Consider the following 24,671-nt stretch of genomic DNA (forward strand, 5'->3'; position numbering starts at 1 on the left):
TTGATCAGCTGACTTATGTTTTAACTTATATATATATAACCACACTAAAACAAGTATTGTCTTTGTGAATATCGTTTGTTCAGCAAATGAATGTAAACATACAATTCTTTCTTTTGTTGTATTTTATATATGACTTTATTTAACACATTTAGATGAAAGCATGTTGTATTTCTAAACAATTCATGTCCTAATTCTACTTAAAATATGGAACTGCGGTATAATAAATATAAGCGACATCATATAACACGGCGGTAGATGATAAGAAAAGAACGTGAACGTCAGAACAGAAATCCTGTAGAATTTAGGACATCTTGTATCATACAAGAGCATGCCCAGGTTTTACATTTCCGTGCCAATTAATACTCGTGTTATTTTTCTACTGGCAAAATCGCGACGATAAATTGCTTACGAATTTAAGTTGGTTTACAGTATATTATATAATAAAAAGTAAAAAAAACAAAAATACCGAACTCCACGGAAAATTCAAAACGGAAAGTCCCTTATCAAATGGCAAAATCAAAAGCTCAAACACACCAAACGAATGGAAATCAACTGTCATATTCCTGACTTCGTACAGACATTTCCTTATGTAGAAAATGGTGTATTAAACCTGGTTTTATAGCTAGCTAAACCTCGCACTTGTATGACAGTCACATAAAATTACATTATTGACAACAATGTTTGAACAGATATAAACAGATATAATAGGTAAACATATCAATAATAGGGGTACATCAGTACACATTGTTTTATAACCTTAATCACTATAAAAACAAACAAATATGTCAACAAAGAAAAACAAAATAGCATATAAACAAAGCACATATTAGGCAAAAATATAAGACAAGAATACAAGAAATGACCATATCACAATAACACAATGGCGGGATGTATATGTACCGAGCCACGCCAAAAGAAAATAGACTGTTTACCAAGGATATATTACTTCTAACAGAAGTATTTTCATATGATTGAATATTACTATTTTAGAGAGCCATGAATAAGCAGTTCAAATGCAATCCACATGTCCAACCCTTCATCCCAGTAGAACCCTATGACAAACTCTACTTATAGTATGTATTGTTTAATTGTTTTTGTCCTGAACATGCAAACAACAATCAATCAATCTTATCTTTGAAAAAAAAAACGCCCACATCTACATGTATTAATTGAATGTTTGTTTCTTTTAAAACTATACTATGGTAAACGAAAACATTAATAGTTTCTTGTAGTATTTTACCAAAAGCTGCACAAGTCAAAACGAACATATTACGTTACAGTCGAATTTATCGACGTGATTGACAACGTATGTGCTGAGTTTGATGGCTTAATATTCTAACCTATACAATTGCTAACATGTATCACATTGAGCCGACTCATGTTTTGTACTTATAAAGACATGACAGAAAAACACATTGCATCAAGATTCAATTGCGCTTTTTATTCAATGTTGATGATGTCCTATCATTCAAAAAACATTACACGAGTTAATGCGTATATCGCATATAGTGCTTTGAATGTGAAATTAAGAATTCTATGTAGGTATATGGTATATTGCGTAAACCAATATTTTTATTGGGATCATATTTTACAAACGTTTTTAACTGTTAATTGTTGGACAGTCACACACATCATAGTTGCGACTTTTTTATATCTCATTTAAACATAGGTTAAATTTTAGCCCCAAAAGCATAGAATGACAAACAGAATAGTCCTTTATGAAGAGTTCTTATTTTTCAAAGGTTTGATTGATCCTTCATGTATACTGTTTATCGCTTGATGTCTGGTGTCATTTTGGCTCAGTCATACATTCCACAAGTACAATGTCAATCTATCACTTGTACATAGGTCAACTCTTAGCCCCAAAAACATAGTTATGAGGGAGAATGACAAAGATAGTACGTTATGATGTGTTCTTCTATTTAAGTATTTGATTGATCCTTCGTGTATAATCGCTTGATGTTTGGTGTTATTTTGACTCAGTCATACATCCCAGACGTGCAAAGTCAACCTGACATTGAGACCAGTTTTTTTCATGATCCTGGCTGTATCTATGATTAGTTTATAAATGTTTTTAAAGGTTTTATTAGACAATTTTAATCTCTATACGCCAAAATTGATTTTCAAATGAAATGTTCCTTAGATAAAAATAACATTTACTACATTTCGTGCGTTCAAGATCAAATGTTTTGAAAGCAAACTGAATATCCGACACATATAATTATACCAGGAAGAGACTCTCTTTATAAAATGAAATTAGTTCATCGTCCTTATCTTTCTTTTTAGTACTTTGTGATTCAAATTGTAATATAAATACAAGTCAAGTTTCTTAATATTTATTGAAGTAGACTAATTTTAATTGTTTTTCACCAACTTTTATAAATTAGTCCTTAGGGAAATTATTCCCTGATATTGACAAGGAGAAATATATATGTGGACATATATAATTTACACTATATTTCGAAGTTCAGTACTTAACCCGAACTTTTTTTACATAAACATAGCATTTTTCCCCTAATTGCAATTCTTCAACTCGATTACAAAAGAAATCCACTTTATATTCTCTAATTTAGCTATGGTGTAAAAATAAAGACAAGTATTTCCCAGATAAAACATAAAGATTACTTTATATACCTTTATTTATATTTTATTTTATATGACATCAAAAGCATTTTTAAAAAAAAAACATTCAACGCCAACCGGAAAACTAGTGTTCGTTTAATTTCTTTCACGCGTGTGTCCTTAGATTTTGTGTACTGTTTTTTTTTTGGACTTGTTTGTCTTTTCGTCGATTTTCAGTGGTGGGGATTGTCAAGACGTTGCCAGTCCTTACACGTATGAGTTTTTAATGTCCCTTTGTATATTCAGCCTCCATTTAAGATTTATCTTTGTTTATGGAACAAAAAGCATACACATCACAATTGCTACTCAACATTTATTTCTAATAACAATATAATGTTGTATAATAAAAAAATCAAACCAATATTGATGCGTTAACTAATCGTGTAACCAATATACTTTTCATTATTTCACATTTAAACAGTGAGGCGAAAGATACCAAAGGGACATTAAAACTCATAAATCGAAAATAAACTGACAACACCACGGCAAGGAAAAAACAAAAAAAAACAAACGAAAGACAAACAACAGTTCACAAAACATAACATAAAAAACTAAAGACTGTGCAACAAGTACCCCACAAAAAAACGGAGGTAATTGCAGGTGCTCCGGAAGGGTAAGCAGATCCTGCTCCACATGTGGTACCTGTCGTGTTGCGCATGTAAGTACAAACCCGGTCATTAGTCTAATTCGGTAGATAACATTCGGGGAAAAGGGGCGAGATTGAAGTTTCGACAATTGGGACATATACGTTGTCATCTGTGAAACAGATATTCTAGAATGGTCAACCAACTCATGATGGCGTCCTTAAAATTTATGAAGGGATGATTTCAACTTCACCACTTGGAATAGTTTATGTAAGCAGCAACCCTCTATCAAGGAAGTATATGTAACAGCATAATAAGGGACGCATAAAACTTGTATTGATCGATGTTATGTCATTTACCTATATTGTGGTTTAAAAAACAGACAAAAAACATTTGTAATAACCGTACTATTTATATCCCAAAACTGTTAAAGAAAATAAATTCAACTTATATATCTTATTGGATATAAATGAAAGACAAATCGCAACAAATTAAATTTAATCATTCAAATATGTCTAATTATAAACGCATTCTTTAGGTTTTCATATTGTTAAATGAACGAGAGTTGTTATAAGTGCGACAGTCAATGAAAAGATAAACCACTTGTCATTATCATAGGGATTCAATGGAAAACAATATAGCATAGCGAATGTGTCAAGCACCACAAAAGAAACATTTGAAGTTTGGATAGGTTTATTCTTCTAGAATAATGATATCGTATTAGGGTTGTTCCCCTAAACGTAAAAATCAACCGATTGTAATCATATCATTGGCAGACAACATGAAATTCATATATAAACACCATTAAACCCGGAAGATACCTTGAACCAAGTAATATTTCTATTTACGCTTGAAACGATTAAAATGAAATTATATTTTGAAAAAAAAACTTTGGCTGAAAGATAATACGATTAATTCATAAACCATAACATTTGCAATATAAATTTGTTACAATTATAACGTTTAGAAAAGTTGAAATAAGATTGCGCACTTAACCGTTTGATGGACAGAATAACTAACAACAATGGGCTCATACGAAAGGAAGATAATAGAAAAGGAACAAAATCGTTTCTTACAAAAATTTACAAAAAGTTATTTGAACATCAGCCGTTCACAATTTGGTATAACAGAAATGCACTTAAGATTTACAGGTACCAATTTTCGATTTGACGACATAAAACTCAAACTGTATTCTCCAGTCTGATGCAATCAAGGAAAAACAATTATTCATTCATTTTTAAATCAGTCAAACTAAGTCTGCGCTTGATCACAAAATATCAAAGCACCAATCGTTGAATTATTGCCCTAATGTTTTTTTTTTAATTATGCTCCGGAAGGAAATATTTGTATTTTTAAAATAAAAAAAAAACTTAGTTGTTCCGGTAAGGAAAATAACAGATTGTTAAGTTGATGCGTTCGAATGGCTTTTATTGCGTTATTCACCAAGATCTGTTATCAGCGGTATACATTCTTTTCATAAACAGAACGACAACTAGTTAACACTATATCTAACAACAGTGTGTTACATAACACATGCCTGTTCTTGGAATGCTCTGAAATAAGCTTTTATTTTAGATAAAACAATATTGCTTTATGTAAACCAGTACAAATACAGTCCATTAAAATTCAGAAAATTTGTATAATATAAAAATAGGGAGATATGGTATGATTGCCAATGAGACAACTATCCACCAAAGTTCAAATGAAATGGATGTAAGCACTTATAGGCAAACTTACGGCCTTTTACAATGAGAAAAACTGATACCGTATGGTCGGCAATAAAAGGCCCCGACATTAAAAATATGAAACAATTCAATTGAGAAAACTAACGGCCTAATTTATAACAAAACAATTTACGAAAAAACAAATGAAAGACATGAACCAACCAGCTACTGAACTACAGCGACTCATTTCACAAAAATTCTTACGAGTAAAAACACTCGTAAGTCATGAACATTTCAGTATAACTTACGATCAATTTTAGTCGTAAGATTTTTTGTGAAAAGAGCCCCAGGCTCCTGACTTTGGACAGGCACAAAGAAAATGTGGCGGGGTTAAACATGTTTGTGAGTGCTCAATTCTACCCCTACCCTGGGACAGTGTTGTAACAGTACAACATAAGAACAAACTATACAAATCAGTTGAAAAATGCTTAACTCATCAGATTGATACAAATAGAAATACATGTAACAAAAACACAGAGTGGACGTTGACGGGTACTTATACATACTTACATAACCTTACTATAAAACAAATTTGGCTGCTGAACGCTAAGTTGATTCTTTTAACGGAACGAACGTAGAAAATTGCAGAAAAATTTTGTTTCGTAATCAAAGGAATGATGTTTTTGATGTTGCAGCACCTGTTTTGATTATTTTTAAATTTTAAAACAAAATTGCTATGTGAAGATCGAATGTTTTGATAGAAAATTAATATTACACATACATAGTTATACTAGGTAATATTAATCCATCTTCCGTGGTATTGTGTGTAGTTTATTATAATTCACCTCGTCATATTAATATACAGAATAAATGTCCATCTATTTCGTCATTTCACATTTGTTATACTATCAAAATGGACAAATCATACTTGAATAGATCAATGTTATGTCATTTATCTATTTTTTTGCTAAAATTAGAAAAAAAGAATGCATAAGACAAAACATCTACCTTACATACATAATTGGTATTAATAAAAAGGTATGTCATCGGTAATCATACCACATCTCTCTTTTTTGTATATCTAAACGAATTGTATTGTATTCATTCAAAATGGTGTTATCATAATAGCATACTTTAGGTTTTCATATTGTTAAATGAACGTCTACTGTCACATGTGTCATAAACTTGTCAGTCAATGAACAGATAAACGACCTGTTATTATTATAGGGTTTCAATAGAAAGCAATATAACGAATGTTTCAATTAACATTAAAGAAACATTTGAAATTTAAATAGCCTTTTTCTTCAAGAATAATGATATCTTATTAAGATTGTTCCGCTTGTCGTTAAAATTATTCTCTGGTTTATACATCTTTGGCATACAACATGTAATTTGATATACAAACATGTTAAACACGGAAGATACCTTGACCTAAGCGATATATTGTTATATAGGCTTTAACTGATCTACATAAATATACAAAAATTTGATTGCAAGCTAAACAAAAAAGAAGCACATAACTGTATATATCGTAACATTGCCAGTATTGAATTCTTTCAATTATCACATGGCCATAAATAAAAGTTGAAATGAGATAACGCTCTTAAACGTAAGATGCACAAACAAATTCACCACATTTAATGTCGTCTAAATATTTCACTTAACGTTTATAGCAGAAAGATAATTGAGAAGGAATTCAATCGTCTCTTGAAACATTTTGAAATCGTTATAACATGTATAGGATATATAAAGGTTACTTAAAAATGTTGTTCATATTTAGGAGATAACAGAAACGTATTTAAGATTAACGGGTCTCAATTTGCCATATCATTGTCTGATATTGAATCTTTAAATTCAAGACTGTTATGAGTTTGACTGTCCCTCTGGTATCTTTTGTCCCTCTTTTATCTCCAGTCTGATGCAGCTAAGAACATAATAGCTAATCATACATTTAAAATAAGTCATACGACGTCTGTGTTTGAGTGCAAAATGTCAAGCATTAATCAGGTTTTGAAGTCTAGCGCCGTAGAAATAAAGTAAAGCACTGTGGATGTAAAGTCCAGTGATGTATATGTATAGTTAAGCGCAGAAGATGTATACTCATGCGCTAGGAATGTAAAGTCTAGCGATGTGGATATAATAAAATTTGAGCGCTGCAGATGTAGTCTAGCGTACGAGATGTAAAGACGAGATCTGATGATATAAAACCAAACATTATAGATATAAAATAAAGCGCTATATATATTTAGGCGAATTATATATATGTATAAGTACGTCTGAACCAGTGACGACTCTACAACAGATTCAGACGTACTTATAATATAATTATTTCTGTGACTGCATCTTACATTAATTTGTAGGATCCTTTACAATAGATAATTCAGCTGATCTGTAACAATTCCATCTTCATGCCTTATATATCATATACTGTGTTACGACGCTAGATAAAAACTGACGAGGAAAGGTAATACACGGCCACCGAAAGCTTTATTATTTTAGAGCCTAGGTGGTCGAGTGGTCTAGCGCGTCGGGCATAGTGCAAGGCGATTTGGTGCCACGATATCTCAGTAGCATGAGTTCGAATACCAGCCAGGGAAGAAAACAAATTTGCTTCCGCAAATTTACAGATCTAACATTGTTGGGCTGTTTTTTAGACGAATTATATATATATATATATAGACAAAGTATAGCGCTTGTTATATAAAGTTCAGCGTTTGATATGTAAAGTCCGATGCTGTTCATATAAGACAAAACAGCGCAGTAGTTGCAAAGTCCAGCACTGTTTATACAAATTTCAGCGCTTGAGGACCAAAGTCAAGCGCTGTGTGTATGTAGGACTCAAAGGTGCTATAGGGACACTAAAATGCGATGATCACGCTGATGTGCGATGGTCCGTTTGCTGATGTGCGATGGTTTACATTACGGGTGATGACTAGTTTAAAATCTGATCTGTTCAATAATTAGGCCTATGACAAATAGATTATTTTAATAGTTAGTATATACATTTGCATTCTCTATTGTCTATGTATATCCTTAGTATCAGTAACTCTGATTTTCTGCATGTGAACATAATTCTGCTTTAACATTTATCTTTACTTGGTTCCTCTTGCTGTAATATTATAATACGGATAGTATGTCTGCGGACACGTATGTATTTAAAGAATACCACGCTCTGTCGTACGTATAGAAGAATCGTTTGTAGATTTCTAAAAATAATCCGCTACAGAAGGTTAGCTTTTCCCTCTCCACGAATTATTTCTTGTTTACCGTAGTATTAAAAGGTCATAAGCAACTTTAAAACCCAATTTTAACAAATATTAGAGCATTGAACATAGAGTGTATGTAATCTATCGCACTCCAGCGTTACCATCAACGTACTTCAGCGTAGTTATAAACAAGATAGCATCACAATGCCACCATCGCATTTCAGTGTGATCAAAAACGCACATCAGCGTCCAACCATAGAACTTAAGTGTCGTATCATCGCTGTTCAGCGTAATCATTGTGGTTCGGAGTACAATCGCCGTACACAGTCCTACATATATACCGTTGAGTTTACATCCCAAGTGCTGAACTTTATACAAACAGCACTGGGACTTTTTGTGTTATATATATAGTGTTTTGTATTATAGTTGCGGTGTTGTTTTTTTTGTTTTCGTTGTTTTTTTCTTGTGGTCAATGAATATTCCTTTTTGGTCATACAGACAGGAGAGAATTATGCACATGCTTAAACATTTTTTAAAGATTTGACACTTGCATGACAATACGGATATTATTAATGTATGAGATTTTGAAGTTTCAAAAAATGGTACCGTTTAATACTATATTTATCTTTTTATATGAATTCGAACACACAATAATTAGTTTTAAGATACACAGTGTTTTATAGATGTTCTGGATTGTGCAATTTAAGTATTATATAAAGAAACACGTTAATTATCTTAAAGGAAGATTAACTAACTATTAATCATTAAATACTTTTATAATGATTATTCTGAAACACATTGCGTAGAAAGTTACAGGTATGTGAAAAAGCATACAACACGCCTATATAGTCATAACAAAAACTGAAAAGAACAAAATATTTGCTTTATAGATTAAAAATATTGCTACAAATACGTTTTCATTTCTGATAATAAAATAACAAAAGATATATTTATTGGTAGATTCGTTGGATTTAGATTAAAAAAGTGATACTAATGATATAATCCAAAAGCAAAGGTTCAGAGAAAAGAGTCAATATTATGCTTTAACATGTTTAAAAGAAAAACGACGAAAATAAAAACAATAATTACAAATGTGTTTATTTTTATTTTTTTGGCTCAGATTTCAATTTAATAATCAATACTGTTTTGTTTTGAGGTTTAAACCAATCACGTGTCACAAATTATTGAAAAAGTATAGAAGTATTGTAAAAAAAATGGCCGGGTGAAAGGCAATGGCCGTTACCTGACGTAACAACAAAAGAACTTTATGGATACAATGGGGAAGATTTTAGCATTGTTTTTATTACTTTTCATCCATATTTTAACGACTAAATGTGAGTATCTAATGATACTTTCTTTGTGTAATATGATAACAGATTCCATAAATGACGAAAAGATATATGTCAACAATTGTATATGAAGATACATATTATTCTAAAGACAGAAACACTATATCATATCACCCCCATATATATATATATATCTAGCTTAATACGTTTTTATTTTTAAATTAACTACTTTAGAAACCTTATTTTGAACGGGGTTTTATTTCTATATGGGTCTAAATTGAATATTAAATTTGGATAGCACAACACAATCCATGACAAAAAATGTATCAAAACATGCATTTCCCCGTTATGAAATAAACTATACAGAGACATGAGAGATATATACAGTTTAAACGGCGAATTGCACCTTAATGAACTTGCGGAATAAATTTAACTTAAGGGCATACGATACAGTTACAGGGAAGGTAATGACGTTGCTAACGTAAAATATTATTTTCGCGACGTCAAACTGTGACATATCGGGAAAAGATGCATTTTTCGGTTGATTTTTATCATTCAGACTGATTTAACTTGAAAACAAATTCGTGGACCTCTCTTTTTTAAAATGACTTTAAAAATAATTAGATTTAATTACGTATGAAGATTATTTGTACCAACTTTTATAAAAAAAATCACCGATGATTTTTTTTAAATCAGATAAATATACAGCAAAAAATGCCGTTTCTTTTCTAAAATCATGAAACTTTGATAAAAATTTATTATTTCCAAAGAATTGTTATACAAATTTAAAACATTCATATGTGAAGAAGATATTCCATATACTTTTACAAAAATCCGCTTGTGTTTATCTTTTGAAACAAAACAGATAGGTATGTCTATCCAAAGGATAGAAATGTCCAAAAAACCAAAATTTTGAGAAAATGTCTAAAATTTCGACCGCATTTATCTCTTAAAGTAGCACATGAAGGTATATTTTTTATTACATATTTGAATTGACTAGGTGAAAAATAGGTTGTATGGAAATTTTCGTAAAAAAATCACCGTGGGATCAAAACTGTATCGTATGCCCTTAAATGTAGCGTTATACCTTTTGAAGTTGAAAAAAAGAAGAAAGTCGAAAAATAATAAACAGTAATTCAATAAATCAATGCAATTCCGAAATAAGAATTTACTATAATAAACTTAGTCATTTAGTGAATACAATTAACTAAGAATCAAAAAATATAACACAACTCCTTGCGAAATAGATCATGAATTTATGATACTAAAACAATAAAAACCTAGGAGAATTTACTATAACATTGCTCGCTTTAGTTTGTCATTTTTGTAATGCTATTTTCCTCAACATCTGTATTATGTTTTGGGTTTGTTCATTATTTTGCCAAATTAGCATCTTGTGCAGTAAAATTAATACTTTTAACATTATTATTATTATATGAATACCCAGCAATAATATTAGGCCACTGATGTTTAAACTTTAAAAAACATAAAAAATAAAACTAGTACTAAATGTCCCCAAACTTTACTGAAAGGGGTTTGCTCATTGTTGAAAGCCGTACAGTTACTTAAAATTGTTTTCATTATCATCATGTGGTCACTGGCGAAAAGTCGTAACATTAGTAGTCATACCACATCTACATTTTGTTATGATATGATTGCAAAACGACATACACTGCTACAACATTGTACAACAACCAAATTTATAATATTAATGATGATGATGATGATAATAATAATTAAAAAAACACGTTGTCAGCGGCCGTATATTTGTTGACTTACAACGTTTTTCAAGGTGATCCATGTGATACTTACACAGTTCTGGATTCGCTCGAGGAGTACGTTCGATCCGTAGCTAATGCTGCCTCTTCTCCTACACTATGTGACAATACCTTAGAAGCTGGTTGGTACCGTGTCACTAGCTATGCTGGGGAACGGATGCCAACAGAATGTGTTTTTGGTGGAATGAGGTGTGGAACAACACTTTCAATATGGATGAACGGTATTTATTATTTTCTTGATATAACTTTTAAGCAATAACTTATAAGGTAATAGCTCATAAAAGGTTAAACATTATATCAACATGTGTTTATTATTGATGAACGTACTTTGATGACTTCAAGTAAAAGAAACATTGACCAAAATAAAGAAACATTCGACTCTTTTCATGTCAGTCTGACAAGTGAAAATGAATTTCGCATGTTATAAACATTACAGTGTAATCTAATTCCAACATTAAGATTTTCTATAAAACATCATTAACGATACATGCTCTTAGGGGTATCATACAAACGCTATACGCGGGTTTTGTCTATGCAAGACTTATCAGTAGAGTTCAAATAAAAGGCTTCGTTAGGCCAAATCAATAACATAGGTGAACATTGAAAATTAAAAGCAAATAGAAAATGTACACAATATGGCTACAGCTGTATTTGCCTTGGTTGAAGATGTTATTATGGTTTGGTGTTTTAAGTATTTTATTTCACAAAAGACATTATGAATGAAATAAAAATATAACTTGTTTCTCAGGTACAATAAAAATGTTTTCTGAAATAACCGTAACAACTTTGAGTTTGCATTATAAATAAAGAAGGAACAGGAAATCACCCAAATTCTAACCAATTTCTTATCCTAGATAATTTTGTGTCATGTCTCTGAGAATAAGAATTTCTCATGCATAATTGAGCACATTTGTAGCTTTTGATTTGCAAATGTTATGATTTTTTTGTAAAAAAGATGATGTTTTATATGTTTCAAATAATAAGACATATGCGTGTATGTAAATACATGGACTTTCTTTGTTTTAGATGATTATAGAGAGGTCATTTAAATTTGATTAATATCAAACTAATTCAAGCTTGCACATACAATCATGCGGCTTTATTGAAATTCCTTTCTTTCAAGTAAGCGAATTAAAAAAAAAACCAAAACAATGGATCATGTAAATCATATATTGAAGATAACCTATATAAATATTGTAAAAGTAATAATATAGTCAACTGTTGATTTGATTAATACACGATAAAGATATCTGGGATGATTGCCTATTAGACAACTATCGACTCCAAACAGACGTGTATGTAAGCAATTAAGGGGAACCATATGACCCTCAACAATGAAGAAAACCAATATCGTATAGTCAGTCATAAAATGCCTTACCATGACAATGTAATGCAAACGATGAAAACAGCCAACGACCATTTATGACAGAATAATGAACGAAACAAAAATGATGACAAACAAAAATAAACGACGACCACTGAATTACAAGTCTATCTTAGAAGAATATCGTGGTGATAAGTAATTTTTGTATGCTTAAACCTCCCCTAATCTTGTAATAGCACGACATATATTGTGTAGTAACAAACTGTACAAAATAGTTTGAAATGGCTTAACTCATCAGATTGACATGACGCACAAACACAACTAACATAAAACCACAATACATATTTAGTGGAATCACGTGTGAAATTAAAGCATCGTAACTGAATAATTTGGGCGATTTCTTTCCTTAATTAAGCACTTTCTTCTTAGATGTATTAATGTGGTATGAAAACGTTATGTTGATCACTTTATGATTTTGTGCTAGGAACGTATCCAGACACCGGTGTTGTTGCGACTGTTCAAGCATGCGCGGCACATTATGATGGAGATTGTTGTAAATACTCTTATGACATAGAGGTCAAGAACTGTACAAACTATTTAGTGTACAATTTGCTTCCGGTGTCATCATGCTATCAGGCTTATTGCTTTGGTATGTTATAAACGTTTAGTAGTTTTCAAGTAAAAAATTGATTTGTAAAAGGATAAGGAAAAATTATTTTGAAACAGATACTTCCATTACTAGGTTTTTTAACAGAGTTCAGTTGCTCCATGTGTTACCAATTATTTATTAAAGAAACATATGTTTCCCATAATTAAACTACTTAAACGTCCTGTTATATCTAACTTAGTATTGTGAACAATCAATTTCTTAGTTGTATCGTAAATGTCATTTCATTTTTAATCAAAATGTTGATCCTGACATATATATAACAAAATCTCAGTAAAATCCGTATGCTGGTAACACAAATGCAAAGTTTATTAATGGTAATATCGGTTAATCATAAGAACGTTTAATTTATTATCTTAGGTTCGGAAATGCCATGTTCTGCTGGTGAAACATCTAATAATGGATTTACACCTGGATGTAAATGTAAGTGATGAAACATATTTGAAATCTTAGTTGCATCATTATATTATTTGATTATAAACTATAGTGGTCACTTTGTATAATTCTTTTTAAGGACCCTTGTAATATATACATGTATATATATTCAAAATTGCAACAAGCTTGATAAAAACAATTATTTTACTACTTTGACTTTTTAATAGAATGTATTCTTTTTGACAACTTAAAAGAATTTTAAAAGGGAAATATTCAGTTCCATCATTTCGGTTTATTTCTATATGAAATATCTTTTTATGTACTGTTTATGTACTTTAATAATGTCAAAGAGAGCATAATCAGTTTGCGGAGTAAAATTCCCTTTACATGTTCAGCATATTGTCCCATAAATCAATTTTGCGTTTTGCAAATCGTTTAGGCATTTTTATTGATGCATCTTAAGAAGTCTTTCTCTTGGGATTCGTTTCTCCTTAGCCAATATATTAGTTAACAAGGACGATTTTTGCATCTTCATACTTTTTCCCTTACATGTTAATCAAGATTTCAAAACAGACTGTTCAAATTCGGTTGTTGTCTATGACTGTTAATTATTGTTGTTTCCTGGATAGATTGATACAAAATAAAAAGATATTGTTCATCCTTGATGAGTTTTGCAGTTATGTGTAAATTATTGCGTTTACGATGATTATTTCTTACGACAAGTTTTATGTCGTTTTCATTCGTAGTAGGTAATTTGCGATGTCTCGTCCTCAAGATACGAATGTTGAATGATTCGACATTAAAAGCTAGCGATCGCATGATCCATTTAAAGTAAAATTTACTTATATTGTGTACGGTATTGAATGTTCTTCCTATAGACCTATATATGTTGGTGAAACTAGACAAAGCCTAAACGAAAGAATGAATGATTAAAAGTATAATGTGCATGATTCTGCTTACAATACTTTCTATATAACTATTTTAACTAGCCTTAATGTCTCTATTTCTGACAGGTTTTTGTTGCCTGAGACAAAAAATGTAGCTCTTAACATATCACGAAAGTCGTCAGATCTGCTAATTTAGCAAATTTTTCCTTTTCCCGATTGTGATATCATGACAGAGTGAATTCGCATTGTACATGATGCTTATGCATGTACTTGTCTGACAGTTTATAGTTTGGTTCCTGTGAATAGTTGGCATATCAGTAATATTAAAACATTTCTTTTTGTAAAACATGTATACATTTGTAGCAGGAGACGCTTATCCTTTCGAGACATATGGTCCCGCTCCTTTTAGAAGTCACTCAATTGCCTGCGATTTGTTGTTTCACTTAAGTGTGTATGTCCTTAAATTATAAGAATTGAAAATATGGTAACTACTGCTGTCACTAATGTTTTTCAATGTTACCGTCAGAATCCACTATATCACTATAAATTATCTTGTAGTTGATCCTTGCTTGGAAGAAAACTATCAAACTTTAGATGATTGGCAACGATCAGTTAATAATACAATCATTGGCAATTTGTGTGACAATCGGCTGACTCCAGGATGGTACCGTCCAATTAGTCTCGTAGGAAATACAATGCCAACAGAATGTACACAAAACGGATTCAGATGCGGAACTACTTATCCAATATGGATGAATGGTAGGAAATATTATAAAAAAAAAACAAGAAAACATAATAGCGTATTTACCTGATTTAGGAATCTATTATGCTATTTATTGTTTTCGTCAAAAGACTTCTACAACTCCATTTTGCTGCACATAATTATATTCATGAAATTTCGTAAGCGATCATGCAAATCCTGGCTATTGCATTAAAAACACGTTTCGTTAATGATTCTCTATTTTGCCAACCGACTTTACATTAAAAATGAATAGTTGTCAACTATTTCGTAATGTATTAAACGCCAGTTTGATTTGGGGAATATTTCGGGAAAACTTTTTAAAACCCTTACTGTAATTTCATTTATAATACCAAATACAAGAACGTCTATTAACACGAAAACACGATCACAAATGCAAATATTAATATCCTGTTATACACAACACAAAACCCTAAAAGTATGAATAGTTTATGAACCGCCCTGTTACCAGTTTCGGCCTAACCATATGGAAACAGTCTACAGTCAGTTTATTAGAGCTGTTGAAATCCTGCTGTGAAATTTAATAGACAAGTTGTGCAACATCGTTATGTGCCAGTTATTAAGTAACAGTTCGTACCAAAATATGCTACTACCATGTAAGTAATGAGAGAAAACATTAATATATGCACCATCCATGGAAATATTTCTGTAAAGGCTTATTAAAATTTTTTAAAAGCAAAATTGCTATATCAGTTGTTGAATATGTGATAAGAGTCAAAAGGGAAACAAAGTAAATGTAAGATGATTGTTGATATAAGATATAAGTTATATAAATGTTAAGTTTTGCTTTACATTTCAGTCTTTTTTTTTTTTTTTGTAACAGGATCGTACCCTTTGTCTGGCAAAATTGCAGATGTTACGGCCTGTGTAGCAAACTTCAACGGAGGCTGCTGTACCAGTTCATATGACATCCGGGTTAAAAATTGTGACAGTTTTTACATATATAACTTACAAGCTACAAGTGGATGCTACCAATCCTATTGTTTCGGTGAGATATTACATTTGTTAGATTACTTCCTTATATATTCTTTTTATATGTGTTTTGTTCATGAATGTATAGTAGAAACTTCTTGTTGATAGAAGCACTGGATAGAAAGTTACAAAAATGATTAATCATAAACAGTCACATGTTACAAAAAACTGGAACTTATATATACAGTGCAAAGATGCGGCATAGGAAATCAAAGACATACAAGAATGTTGAACCCAATTATTGATCATATGAAAATGACTTGTATTTCTAAATGCCTTTACCATTGAACGAGACGACACAATATTATTACTGTCCGTATCCAGTTATTACTTTATGTGTTAACATATTTGATCTTTCAATGGTTATTTTGAATAAAATTTTTGATTCGACAGAAGTCTAAATAGTTACATAATATATATACGTTTTAGGTACTGAAGTTAAATGTCCAGTGGGAGAAACCTCGGATAACGGAGGGTTTACACCAGGATGTGAATGTGCGTATTCAGTCGATTTAGGAATACATATATCATATTTACTTCTATTTAAAAAGAATAACAAATTAAAAGCAACAATGCTGTATTCCCTAGTCATAACTGTATGTTCACGTCTGGCTAATAAGTAGGCAATACACTTACAAAGAAACAGAAATACCGATTGGAATGAATATGAAAAAGAAGAAGAAATAAGGGACAATCAAACTCATAAGTGGCAAATAAACTAACAACGCCATGGCAAAATGGAAAAAGACCAAAAGACAAACAACTGTACACAAAACACATCACAGAAAACTAAAGACTGAGCAAAACGAACCCCACCAAAACCCGGGGTTGATCTCAGGTGCTCCGGAAGGGTAAGCAGATCCTAATCCACACGTGGCACCCGTCTTATTGCTCATGTGAGTATAAACCCGGTGATCAGTCTTATTTGGTATGTCACATTCGCGGAAAAAAGAACAAGATTGTGGTAACGATAATTCGAACCTATCCGTCGTCATCTGTAAAACAGATATTCCATAACGGTCAACCAACTCGTGATGGCGTCCAAAAAAATTTCGAAGAATGATTTCAAATTTACCACTTGGAACTCTTGTTTTAATAGCTTCCTTGTGAGCAGCAACCCTCTATCAAGGAAATCATGATAGAAAATACAAGCCCTTGAATATCGTATCAACTGGGACATATAAACGCTATATGCAGGCGCTACTGGAATGTTGCTACATAGAAATAGAAATAGAAAGTTCACAATTGGGAGACTGAAATCATCTCTTAAAGTAAAGTTTTGTTTTCAACCGACCTTCATTGTCAATTTCGAGAATGTAAGTCAAGATATGAGGCATCTGTATCTGGTATATCGTTTATTTCAAGTTCGATCAGATAATTGCGTTCAACATAGTCACCAAACTTTGAGTTATTTAGCGAGAGAACATCATTTATAAATGGGAGAGTGAAGTTGAAGGATAACACTAACCTTTTTCCTGTATGAAGTCTGCCTCAAATGAGTAAAGGAACAAGTCGACAAAAAGAAGAGAACAGTTGGTTTCCATGAGAATGTCGATTGTTGTTTTTTTTTTGAAGTCTTCGAAACGTAACAAATATGTTGTCAACCAAGAAATCCATCATCTTGATAATGTCAGTTTCAGAAAATCTGTTGTTCTTTATTTATTAAACAAAGCAGGACCAACTCTTTATGTGTTTTAGTTTCGAATGGGGAATGTGTAAAGTGTGAAAAAGTTAAATGTTTCAATACTATTGCAAGATCTACGAGTCTTAGATTGTATATACTCTTAAGATTTTGAATTTTTAAGTATCCACATCTAATTCACGCCACCTCTAGAATAGGTAGTTTCGTAAAAACTTTGAAGACCGGCTTTGATTGCTGATAATATTGATGTTAATAATTTAGAAGGTTTCAAAAAAACTTGTGGTAAAAGAGGAACTGTACCTCTGGTATCTTTCGTCCCTCTTTTACCACAGTGGATAAGTCTGAATATATACCGAAAGACTGAAAAAGACTGACTAATTTATTCTCCCGTCGTTTAGGGGCTGTGCAGATCGAAATGACCGTTTCAGATCAAAATTGGTTTGCTTATGCAAACATTTTGTTATCAAAAATTAGAATTGAAAATCCTTTTACAAGTCATTTTACTCCTCCTCATAGTGCATTTCTAACTATGTACTAAATACAATTGTCTTTCTTTAAAAAATATGTAAAACTAAGACCTGCATCAATGTCAACGTTTGTCTGAAAACCAACAAGTTTAAACATTTCCTAATTACCTTTTCAACAGAACTTTTTAATATTCTTTTACACACGACGCTATTTAAGCTATAAAGAAATTTATCATATCAAAGATGTCTAATCATTATTTTTAAAAGGTCTCAATTCTGTGTTCCTATTTCATAGCATATAGGTCAACAAATATAATGTTATCAAGCTATAAAATTTAAAAATGTAATCGTTTGTATTTGATATTTACATAACATATTAAGAACGACGAGATATATTCGACCATATGTTTTTTTCAAATAAATATTGTCCGATACTTACAAAAAAGAGGACCAATATAAAACTAGCTATGAGACAGTACCATATTAAAGCAGCCAATATTTAAAGGGACCTTTTTGAGAAATTCTGTTTTTGTTTTTGATTGTTTAGTTTATTAGGAGTTTTGTTTCCATAATTGAAAACAAATTCCTAAAATTATATAAAGCAAGCCAATATTGATATATATGTGAATAAATAAATATCCAGAAAGTGGACAAAAACATATTATATAAATTCTTTAGTCGACCCATGTCATAGCATCAACTACGAGGTACTCATAGAAGAAATGAAACGATCATCAAACTATACACTGCAATCCGATGATGTGGCCATAGAGGACAGTCGATTAACAGCGGGATGGTATAGAATCGATAGTGCAACCGGAAATGACATAGTCAATGAGAGCGTTTATATGATGCAGTGTGGTACTTTATATCCACTGTGGATGGACGGTTAGTACTGTTTTATTTATAAATTGAATATACAACATGTAGATGGTCTTTTGTTTGATTTTGGTGTTTGATAGCTGTCTGATTGAGGTTACTTCATTTTGACGTTGTAACATGTCGTATTGATAATTATTTAAAATTAATCAATGCTATTTTTCACGGCTAACATGTAAAATATTAAGTACCGTTACATTAACTTAGAATTTAAACCATTTGATTTAATAATAAAGTTAAGGGCATTTTTACAATAGTACTGCATACTTATCTATCCAAGTCCCAACTTTAAAGCATTAATACTTTAGGAAACTTACCAGATGTTTCTGATAAGACAGTTGACAGAAAAGTATGTAAATCAGGAGTATCAAGTATATGTGACCAGACGTATGACATAAAAGTTCGCAATTGTGGTAGCTACAGAACCTATTACTTGACACAGCTGAATGCTGACAAATCTGCCTATTGCTTTGGTAAGATAACATTTTGTAGACAATTTAGATATTAATTTTTGTTTGCTCTAGTTTGAATTTCCGTTTGATGTTAAATGACAGAAAGCACATCCCGAGAAACATATAGTAACGTACTTGTCATTATTATCAAAATAAACCAATAAATTCCTTAAACATCAACAGTCGCAGATCTGTGAGAACAAGTAACACGTTTTGTTTCTTTTCTCTTGTTGTTTTTAAATGCTTTTGAAAAGAAATTATACAAGACTACTATTCTATAACAGTCGCCATATGCTGGTGTACTGTCCCTCTAAATCCCTACCATGGTTACCACTTTAATCCGCACAATCTCAAATGATATTATCGTCCGTGTGTATATATTTATGGATGTAGTAGAAGAAGAGAGGCGAAATATACCAAAGGAGTATTCGAAATTACCAGTCGAAAACAAACTAACAATGCACCTTCAATATGCTTAGGCACACTTTTTGTTTTCACATATACATGCATTATACTTTATTTTCTTTCAAATTGGTGTTATTTCTAAATCAGTGGAAAATTAATTTAATTTTGTAACGTTATATTATGATAGATCATTTCCCAGTACTACCGTTGTTTTCATTGAATTTAGTTGGGTCTGTTCAACATGCATAGTTATTTCTATTAATAATTCATTAATTTAAATTAAAGGAAGACAGGACATTTGCTTGTAATTTTGTGTCCTTAATTTTCAATATGTTATTAAAACTTTCTAGGTACTCTACCCGTTCCTGATACTACAACTACAACCACAGGAAATCCTCCAGGAAAACCTCGACCAAAAGAAGGTATGTTACATTTATCAATCCAAATTGTATCATGGAATGTACGTTAATGCCATGCGAGGTTGAAATAACTTGAAACTGGGTTGGATCGACCACTTTACATCCAAAACTATAAAGCATCTGCCTTGTTCAATTCACCATTCAAAACAATTATTTAAGCAATTTATGTATATATACATTTTATGATCATTTGAACAACAAATGCCATAACAAGAAAAACGAAGTACAACTGCAGTACAAGGGATCGTTAATATTACAAAATTAACGATGCTTTGAATTATAATTGTAGTCGGCTTTAAAGATAACTGAATCTTACCAAAATCGGATATAGTTATTGTTGTGCGAGTGACACAAATTTTCTTCTACATTTTATCAGGATAATTGAGGGGGAATCTTTGAAAATATTCTAAGTCTTTTTCGAGTATGTTTACTTTCAAGTACCTCTCTGTGCTTCAATAGGTGATGAAAATGACAAAGGAGATAAACCGTACATATGGGTAATTGTGGCTATGCTTGCAGTGCTTTCAACAATATTGTTAACTATACTCCTTTTAAGGTAAGTTTAATGCAGCAAAATTATTTTAGTTCATGTATTTCTTTATAATTTTAGACACTATTTGTTAGTTTAAACAGGTTTTTTTCAACAAAAGATATAAACAAACTACGGAAATGTTATTCCAAAGTCGAAATTTATTTGAAATTTATTGATACTATAACCTTTAACAAAATGTTACAATTATATACCATAGATTAGTAATGTTTAAATATCATTATATGAAAATAATTCGAAAGTATTTTTATTTTGTCTAAAAGACATCTTATTTATTTTCCTATTAAAATCGGTTTATAACAACATATCGTTTTTTTAGCATTCTTATATGGACTTAAACTTAAATCAATATGGTAACTCCTACTATAACCCGTTTGAATATACGGTTTTTGCTGATTTGGAATTCTGCTCACAGATCATTTGATTTGTTTCCCAACAACAATCCCTGTTTTATTGGTACAGGTTACTCGAGTAACACGTGTCGTATGTACTGGCATACGTTAGTTTCTTTTAAGTTTGTTTTTTTTTAGGGGGGAAAGGGGGGGGGGGTAATTAACCACGAGGAGGACACTGGACAGTATACTAATGCATGACGAACTGAATCTACAAGATTTTGTTTCAGGCATTTGTTTCTGGATTGGTTTCTGGTTAAACCACTTTCAATTATGTTTGTATTCCAAAGTTTAAAATCCGTCCTCACAAAAAAGACAAGTTTATGTGTTTTTTTTAAATATTGAACTCACGGAAATAAAAAGTGAACATTGTTATTTTGTTATTTTGTGACACAACAGTAAAAACAATTAAAGCTTTAAACATGTTTGCTTTTTCTATTTTTATTTAAAGATTGCTTGTACCAAAATCTTTACCAAAGCGCTCCAGTAGCATTTACATGTCTGAAAAGCTTCCGCCTTCTAATGGAGAAGCAAAAATAGTTTCATCACCACCTAGAAGTACAAGTTTTTTGGAGTCTTAAAGATACGACTACTAATTAATTCTTTGAGAAAGATATTGATGAAGGATTCAAAACAATGCGACATAATAATTTGTAGTAAGAAGAAACTTTTGTTTATTATTAAGTTAACTGGTATGTATATTTTTCAAGTTGATATTATATACATAGTTCCACTTTCAATAATGTTTAGAAACTATCGTGATGTGATTATCATATAGACATGCGTGCAATTTACAAGTGTAAATTGATTTGAATGTATTTGATTTATAAATAGTTGCAAGCAATAATTTGTCAAATCGAAAACAATTTCTTAAAAAAATTATCATATGAAAAACGTTAAGGTGGTCTTCGGTTCGGATTATTACCTTGTTTTTTTAGAATTTGTAATTTTTTATTTGTCTTAACATTGATTGGGTATTCATGGTAGTGAAAACTAATGCTTTTCCTCTCAGAAAAAAAGCTTCTTTTAATTCAGATATCATTGTGCGTGCTTGAATCTCATATATCCTAGGCAACTTAAGATGAAGGATACTTCCAATCTTCTCTGACTATATCCGGTATTGGCTTTTCTCATTGTTGAAGGCCGTACGGTGACCTATAGTTGTTAATTTCTGTGTCATTTGGTCTCTCGTGGAGAGTTGTCTCATTGGCAATCATACCACATCTTCTTATTTTTATAATTATCCTCGATATTGACACAAATGGATGACTTCAATGTTTCTGTTTTCTCATTACAATGTTGACTGCTGTATCCCAGTTTTTGGCATTTCTACCTATTATGTCTGTTTGTTTTGCTTACACATTGTTGTCAATATAATGTAATTCTATGCGATTGTCATACAAAGGAGATGTTAGCTAGCTGAAAACCTAGTTTAATTCACCATTTTCTACATAAGGAAATGCCTGTACCAAGTCAGGAATCTGACAGTTCTTTTCCATTCGTTTGATGTGTTTGAGCTTTTGAATTTGCCATTTTATAAAAGACTTTCGGTTTTGAATTTCCTTTGGAGTTCGGTATTTTTGTTATTTTACTTTTTTGTCAAACTAGAACCAATAACAAACATGATGATTTTGAATTTACAATCGCCAATTTCCCATTTCTCTTCAGTAAGGTACCATATGTCCTAACGTTTGTCGTTTGATCGAGTATGGAGTTGCATGGCGGGTGATGAATGCATAGTAGGAGACGCTTACTCTGTCAACGCACCAGGTTGCTCTCTTTTTGGAGTTTATGCAATATTAACAGTTTTGTTTGTTAGTTTGGTATGTCTTCTTAATTGATTTGTATGATTTTATAATCAATAAACTTCTTTAGCCTTACATGACACTTTTTATGGTTACTCTTTTTGAGTTTTCAGGTTTATCCTCATTCTAGAGTTCAAGCTTTTGCTTTGCACATGTTCGACGTATCAACCGACGCAATAATAATAAAAATAATAATAATTATAAAAATACGACATCGTATACGAACACGATTATTATTATAATGTTAATAATAATGACTATACTAGTAACAATGAGAAATCGTTTCTATTTTTTTAAAACGTAGAATATTCATAGAAACCAACTTTGAACAAAGAAATTAAGTGCATTTTCAATGGATGCTTTAAAGATGTGTTGCGCAAAAAAATTTCACAACTTGTTTACACATGTTACATGTATTTTACTTGTAAAATGATAAGATAAATAATTATCTTTTTTAAAAGATTGAGGAACGTTGTCTGTTTCAATTTTTATTTGTCAAATCAAACCTGTTTTTGGTTATGTTAAAAAACAAATGTTATGTGTTTAGGTTCCGTCATCATTGGCCTAAGCTAAAATATATATGCACTAAAACTACTATTATATGTATGTAGATGTCGTTTGACTCATATTATTGTCACTTTAGATGAAGATTAACAGAAACGATTATGCATTTTGCAATTTCTGTATCTGTATTTTTATTGTATTGTGTTGTTTATTATTCATTATCTTGTTTATGTAACACAATTGTTAACAAAATTCCAGCTAAACATAAAAAAGTTTTAATTTTTGAAAGTTCGAAAATTGCATGACGTTCTTGCATGAAACCGTTATTAGCAAAAGCGAGGGCTTCTTGGATACAAAACAAAAATAATTAAGATCAATAGATTAAGGTAGTACATAACACTACAGGGAGATAACTCTGTAAAAATCAGCTAATCGTTTTAATCACTTTCTTTTGTTAAGGAAATATTAAGCTTCTCAATGATCAAAATTAGTGTTTGTCTAACTGCTATATATCCAATGAAATTTTTCCGATAAAGTGTGTGGTTCAAGTTTTTTGAATTTTTATAAATTTTGTCAAAGGGTCAAAGTAAATATTTTGTCAAACTTTTATGAAAATTAAACGAGCCAAATTAATGTTTGTAAAGATGTTTGGTTCCACCTTAAATTGTAGTGATATCTTGATCTTGATATTGGTGAATGATCCTTTTTTTAGGATTCAGAAAAGTGCGTTCGTCGCACGCAATTTAGAAAAGAATTATTATATTTAACTGCAACTTCCTAAATTAAATAAGCTTCGATGAAAAGATCCATGCATTTATATTTGTGCTAGCAAGGCGCCTTCCATTTCTGTTTCGGTGGGTGAAAAATCATTTTAAATACATTGTTTGGTTCTAAATGTCTTAACACAAATTCTTTCAGAATAGAGGAGACAAAATGTTTGTTTTGAAACAAAAGTATTATAAAAAAAGAAAAAAATCAAAAAAGAGATGTCCATAAAACCTGACCAAACAGAACGCTGAACTTCATCA

At 31.2% G+C, this 24,671-nt stretch overlaps 1 protein-coding gene across 1 annotated transcript; it reads left to right on the plus strand.

Annotated features, from left to right (window-relative positions):
- Nucleotides 1–9,279: 9,279 nt before the first annotated feature.
- Nucleotides 9,280–23,940, plus strand: LOC127714385 (uncharacterized). The gene is made up of 12 exons (XM_052220441.1): nucleotides 9,280–9,410; nucleotides 11,158–11,364; nucleotides 12,952–13,116; nucleotides 13,495–13,557; nucleotides 14,955–15,155; nucleotides 15,980–16,144; nucleotides 16,558–16,623; nucleotides 18,916–19,125; nucleotides 19,425–19,589; nucleotides 20,324–20,395; nucleotides 20,852–20,948; nucleotides 21,786–23,940. The coding sequence occupies exons 1-12, from the start codon at nucleotides 9,344–9,346 to the stop codon at nucleotides 21,913–21,915; spliced, it is 1,608 nt and encodes a 535-aa protein (XP_052076401.1). The 5' UTR covers nucleotides 9,280–9,343; the 3' UTR covers nucleotides 21,916–23,940.
- The last annotated feature ends 731 nt before the right edge of the window (nucleotides 23,941–24,671 follow it).

The sequence above is a fragment of the Mytilus californianus genome, unplaced genomic scaffold, assembly GCF_021869535.1.
Source record: "Mytilus californianus isolate M0D057914Y unplaced genomic scaffold, xbMytCali1.0.p SCAF_9, whole genome shotgun sequence".
Classification (NCBI taxonomy): Eukaryota; Metazoa; Mollusca; class Bivalvia; order Mytilida; family Mytilidae; genus Mytilus; species Mytilus californianus.

Bases quoted from the DNA above. Each gene is read 5' to 3' on its own strand.
- LOC127714385 (XM_052220441.1), top strand. From the start codon at position 9,344: ATGGATACAATGGGGAAGATTTTAGCATTGTTTTTATTACTTTTCATC. The intron at 15,156-15,979 runs GTAGGAAATATT...TTTTTGTAACAG, and splicing joins TTATCCAATATGGATGAATG to GATCGTACCCTTTGTCTGGC. The intron at 16,145-16,557 runs GTGAGATATTAC...TATACGTTTTAG, and splicing joins CTACCAATCCTATTGTTTCG to GTACTGAAGTTAAATGTCCA.